We start from the raw sequence: 6,000 nt of genomic DNA on the forward strand, positions 1-6,000 counted from the left end.
TCTGCTACTCAAGTCACTTTTATGGTTTAAAATCGGAACAAAATACGACATCTCGGGTCATTATTTTCTGAAACTTGTGTTCAGAGAGAGGGCAGCGCTGTACATCAACTTTTTATTCTATATTATTAATTTTATATGATACAAAGGGACGAGAAACACCGTTTATATGCATAAGGTTTAGTTTTTCGTCGCTCACCGAGCCTCGAAAACAAAAAACAAAAAAAAAACATTTATTACAAGCACCGTTATCATTAAAGGAGGCGGAGGAATAAGTACGTTTTAATATCCAGCCGCTGTGATGAGGATTAGAGATAATGAACGAACACAGAAACGCCGACAGACGGAAATAATTTACTTTCATGTCATTGTTTACCCATTCCCATGTTTTGCAGCCGTAGGTTTTCAAACATGGAAGGAAACCCCTTTTTTTTTGGTATTTTGTTTTGATCACGATCTGTTTTTAATAAAAGTGCTCGAGACGCCTCGCACGCGGCTTCAACGCGACTTCGAATAATACAAATACAGAGATGTCGTGTCGTCGTCTATCGGCCTGAATATGTCGGGACGCGACCGTCGTCAAAGAAGGAGGTCGCGCGGAGGTCGTCGGAGGGGTCAAACCCAGGATTTCGCCCGGGACGCCGGGGGTCGGGTCTCACGGTTGTGTTCAAAACGCTGCTCGCGAGGCTGTAAAGTTCAATATTTTCAACTTGCGCGGACGCAAATCTGTAATCGCCCCGAGGGAATAGTTTGCGACGCGTTCGACGCGCGGCGCGGATTTCTTAAACCCGAACCATTTTATTTGTTTTAACTGAACCACTAGCGACAAAAAAAAACAGCCCGAACTAATCAACTAATGTTTTCGATCCGAAGCTGGCATCGGATTTTATTTAATGCAAACAGGATACATTTGAATACGAATCAGAGTTATATAAATAAACTGAAGTACGTCAAAAGACTGAAGTTTCACTCTGCTGTTAACGGACTTCTGGATCTAACTTTTACGCACTTTTTTGGGGGGGGCGAGTCTGTAGATACTACATTACCCACAATCCTCAGACAGACACAGACTGACTGCACCCTCCCTTCATCAGCTGCAGACTGGACTTCACCTTTGACCAGATTAACAGTGAATCAGATGTGTTTTTCCAGCCCAGCGTGTCGCCGCTCCAGCTGACAGTCATGTAACATGATGGGGAGACACGACGACGAAGAGGAGGAGGAGGAGGAGGAGGAGGAGACCAAACATGGCATCTCGACAACTCTCTCAGAGAGAGTGTGTTTGATTTAATAAAGTGTCCCGGCAGGACGGTTCCTAACAAAGTTAGAGAGTCGGGGTGTGTCCGCCTGCAGCACAAACACGTCCCCTAAAAACCCAACGAAAGTTCCATCTCAGGAGAAAAACAACACACACAGACACACAACACAACACAACACAACACAACACAACACAACACAACACAACACAACACACAGCATCGGCTTCCGTCAAGGTTCATGCTCAGCAACTCATCAATCAATCTGATCAGTTACATCCTCTGCAGAGTCAGACTGACCATTGTGATAAAACGTCCACATGATCAGCCAGGCGTCCCGCTGAAGGAGAATATTTCTGCTCTCCACTTCAGCGATCAAATCAAACCACCGCAACAGCTGATGATGTCGTTTTTGCTGATCGAACGATCTGATTTAAAGATCAATAAAAAGAGCAGATGATCTGCAGCTGCTGAGACGACTCCTACTTTCTGTACTGGAAGTTGTTTGTTCGACAAAATAAGCAGTTTTAGAGGTGAAATGACTTGATGGGTTAATTAGTGAGGAGAATAATGAGACAGACACACATGCACGCGCGCACACACAACACACACACACACACACACACACACACACACTCACACACACACTCACACACTAATCATAACATCCAAACAGACACTTTCCCTCCTCTCACTCTGATTTTAAATCAGTTCAGTCACAATCAATCAGACATCTTGTCGTTTCACACATACACACACAAAAACACAAACACACAAACACACACACACCTCCATAAAGCGTCATTTAGCAGCATGCAGGACACATTTCCTGGTTTGATGTGATTCCTTTTGTAGAGACAATCACAATCAGCATCAGCGCACACACACACACACACACACACACACACACACACACACACACACTGCATATGCATGTGAACCCGTCACACAGCGGCACATCCAGGCCCTCCATTACCGGGAGCCGGATCCGGGTTCCCAGCTGCCGCCGCCGGATCCCCTGCCCCTCCATCACCCGCCCCCACGGCGGCACCTCCGGCTCGTTCCAGCCCGCCCGAGGAGCCTTTGTGTCGATGTGCAGCTCTGCGGCCGCGCCGCTTCTTCCTACCTGTTTTGTAGAAGGCATCAGTGTCGGGGTCGCTGGGCGCCTCCTCGGCCGCTTCTGCGGGGTTCATATCGGAATCCAGTTCAATACAATCCACCGACAAGAGAAGAGGGAGAACAAAGCGGTCCGCTCCGGAGAATCCTCGCCGCTCTACTCCTCACATGTCCTCCGTCCGGCTCCGTCCTCCGTCCTCCATCCGCCGCTCCGGCTCCGCTCGCTCCGTGTGTTTGGCTTCGTTTCTGTCTATTGTTCCCGGTCCAACCTCCGTCTGCGCTGTCCGCCAGGGTCTCTCCACCTCCTCCCTCCCACCCTCCCTCCTCCTCCTCCTCCTCCCTCCTCCCTCCTTCACTCTCTCCAGCAGTTCAACCCATTGATCTTCATTAGCATCATCTGTGAGCTTAAAGCTTTTCAATTAGTTTAAAACTGACGCCAAAATAAAAAATAATAATAATAATAATGACTTATAAGGCAAATGATTTCGTATTATTTTGTATATAAAAAAGATTAGTTCAAAAATATTAACTGGCATTTTAGCATCTTTCAGCTGTTGTTTTGGCTTTTTAATCTCTGAAAGTGCTGCACAGAAAGCAACAGATAAGTGATTAGTTTTTTAAATAATTAACACCATGATGGAAGCACTTGTAAATGACAGTTGTTGACGTTTCATTTTTACATCTTTAGCTTTTCTTTGTTTTTGTTTGTTTTACAAAGAGGAACAACTTGGGTGACAAATAATGAAAATAAATATCCAGATAAATAGATTTAAAGATTTAAATAATACTTCTTTTTTTTAAAATCACTTTTCAGTTTGAAATAAACATTAGAAACATGTATTTTATATTTTAACTCTATTCTATCTTATCCATGTCTTTTCTTGTGTTTAATTGGATCTGTTCTTGTGGATTTTATTTTTATTTTTAAATGAAATTTTAACATGTTTCCATTATATTTGTTTTATGGGAATCATTGCATGTAAATTGCTGCTGTTAAATGCTTTGAGCTGCATTTATAGTATGAAAGGTGCTATACAGGTAAAGTTTATTGTAATTATTATGATTGAATAGATTTTTAATCACTGCTGATCTTTAGGAGAAATCATGAAATTCATCTCTGGATGGAAAAACCCCGCTGAATGTAAACATTATGGACTCTTCCAGCTCAGAAAGGATTAATAAAGACTTACTGATTGCTTTGCGCTACACTCAAACAAATTGCTCCCAAATTTAAAGTACGCGACCGAAAAACAATGAAAACATAAAGCAAGATGAAAATCAAAAAAGATATGAAGCATAAACAAAATAAACATATAAAAATAATCTCTGATTGCTGCTTCTTAAAAACACGTTTTAAAAACTCACCTCCACGTTAAAGAAGCTTTTAGCAGCTGAAGATTCGGCCCAGTTTGGAGCAGGAAGTGACCATATTTGGACAAGCTGGGGGGAGGAGCCAGCGGTGGATCTGACCGATCTGATTGGAAACCCGACGATACTACGTCCCGCCTATCGATAATCGATAGCTGTAACCTGACTGCACCACAGGCCTGTCAATCAAACAGACATGCCCCCAAAAACAGGTCTTTTTGAAGCTTATTTTCTAATGAATGAGGGATTATTTTCAGATGGACCTCCAGAAAACTAATAAGAAGGAGTGACTTTAGCTACTAACTGCTGGAGACATTTTATTGACTTTGTATTTGATGAGAGAAGTTGAATGGGAGTCTATGGAGCCGGAGGCTTTTTTGGAGCCAACCTCTAGTGGCACTCGATGGTATTGCAGCTTAAGGCACTTCTGCATCGGGTTACGTCCAGTTTTATATACCGTCTGTGGTTTCCTCTTCGCCCTTCATCTTCCTCCCAGACCCACAAACGAGCAGGTGAATCAGACATGAAACTAACAGGATTTCCGTGTTTGTCCATTTCTCTCCAATTCAGATTTTATTCTTTGACATATTTGACCAGTCGAGGGCGATGAAGACGAAGGTTCTTTGAACTTGGAGGGAACGGACGGAGGAAACTGAATCATCTTTAAGGAGTCACACCCAGTGTGAACGTAGAATACATGTAAATATCTGAGCTGTGAAACGGACTAAATCAAATGTAAAGCGCCCCGACGTGTGGAGACGACATGACCATAAAGGGCTCATCTGTCAATATTGATATCACACGTTTTAATTTGTACACGTCATAAAGAGGCTTTGGACTTTAAGATCTGTTTTATCAATCAATCAATCAATCAGAGGAACACACGCCTCTCACCGTCCGTTCTCAACACTCAGTTAAAACACTGATGAGTAATGAGGAAACAGGCAGCAATTGGAGTTCATTAAAAACGAAAATAAAGTATACGCTTATACAAACTAACAAAGCCATAAATAAATCGACAAAATTCACTTTAAAGTTAGATAAAACATTGCAATAGTGTAAACAACGATATGAATAAAATTCCATTAAAATTCAAATAAACTTTTAAAACAGACCAAGAAGTGAAACCTTGTCAAATGTATAATTGAATAAATACAATAAATAAATTAAATTCATTTAATGACCAGATTTAAAAACATCAACATTCCCTGCACTATCAGTACCTCCTATTTCTCTACTCAAACTTCTCTACAGTCCTGAAAGCATCACTAAATAATATTTTATATAATAAGAACTACGCTACATGTAGCATTTTAGCCTTCTTTAGCTCTTTGTTTTGGTTTTTGTTGCACAAACAACTCTATTGTTTTGTTTTTAGAAATATAAAAAAAAAAAGGAGGAACAACCATTGAACTCATCACCTGCAGAGCCTGAACACCTCGCGCTGGCCGCTGCACCCTCTCGCTGTGTGCCACCGCCACCCGGTGGACAACCCTGCACATGACAACATGGTTCATTGTGCGATGATCCTGTCACGTGACTTGTAGTTTCACCTGACGCCCTCTGGGACCCCCAATGATGTCAGACTGCTGATGAGTTCAGGGACAGGAGATCCGCATCCTCCGTTTCTCATCTCGAATCGCTCTGGTGCTGCAGCAGCTTCACAATACTTCATATTTACATGATATTACTTTGTTCGTATATTTGTTTCTTGACTCCATAATCACATGTTTACATCCTCCTGTAAAAGGTGGAGCAGGTGGAGGCATTCATCCAGAAGTCTGTACCAAAACATTCAAGCAGTCCACTTCCCATCATGCAGCTGAGGCCTCGGACTTACAGTTGAACCAGTGTAGTACATAATGTGACCAACAGAGGGAGACACAAACCTGTTACTTACTTTCTATTATTCTGAGTTCAGTGAAATTTATTACCAACAAAGCATTCAATGATTGATGACTGTTAATTAATAAAACTGATGTATGAAACACAATCAGAAGAAAAAACGGTGCGTGTGAGTGAACTTGGTCACAAACACTTTAAAGCCTAATCCAAGTTATGGCCCTCAGCTGAGTAGAGACAAACAACAGTCCGTCAACACTGTCAGGTACAGCCTCTGGATGAAATGACAGGAGTTTGGTGGTGAAAGGTCAAAGTTCAAGGTCACTGTGACCTCGCGGTCCTCTCATCCGTCAGTCCCGTTCTTGTGAACATGATATCTTAAGAACGCGTTGAGGGAATTTGGTCAAACTTTGGTCAAAAA

At 42.3% G+C, this 6,000-nt stretch overlaps 1 protein-coding gene across 1 annotated transcript in view; it reads right to left on the reverse strand.

Moving 5' to 3' along the window:
- LOC138201185 (kalirin-like) overlaps window positions 1-2,654 on the reverse strand; it is a 93,125-nt gene extending 90,471 nt beyond the window's left edge. The window contains 1 exon segment of the mRNA XM_069154431.1: window positions 2,380-2,654. Within this exon segment, the coding sequence (XP_069010532.1) occupies window positions 2,380-2,446 (67 nt within the window). The 5' untranslated portion in view covers window positions 2,447-2,654.
- Between the last annotated feature and the right edge of the window lie 3,346 nt (window positions 2,655-6,000).

This window comes from Embiotoca jacksoni, unplaced genomic scaffold (assembly GCF_022577435.1).
Source record: "Embiotoca jacksoni isolate LCO1_2020_lvr unplaced genomic scaffold, fEmbJac1.0.p SCAF_2, whole genome shotgun sequence".
Lineage (NCBI taxonomy): Eukaryota > Metazoa > Chordata > Actinopteri > Embiotocidae > Embiotoca > Embiotoca jacksoni.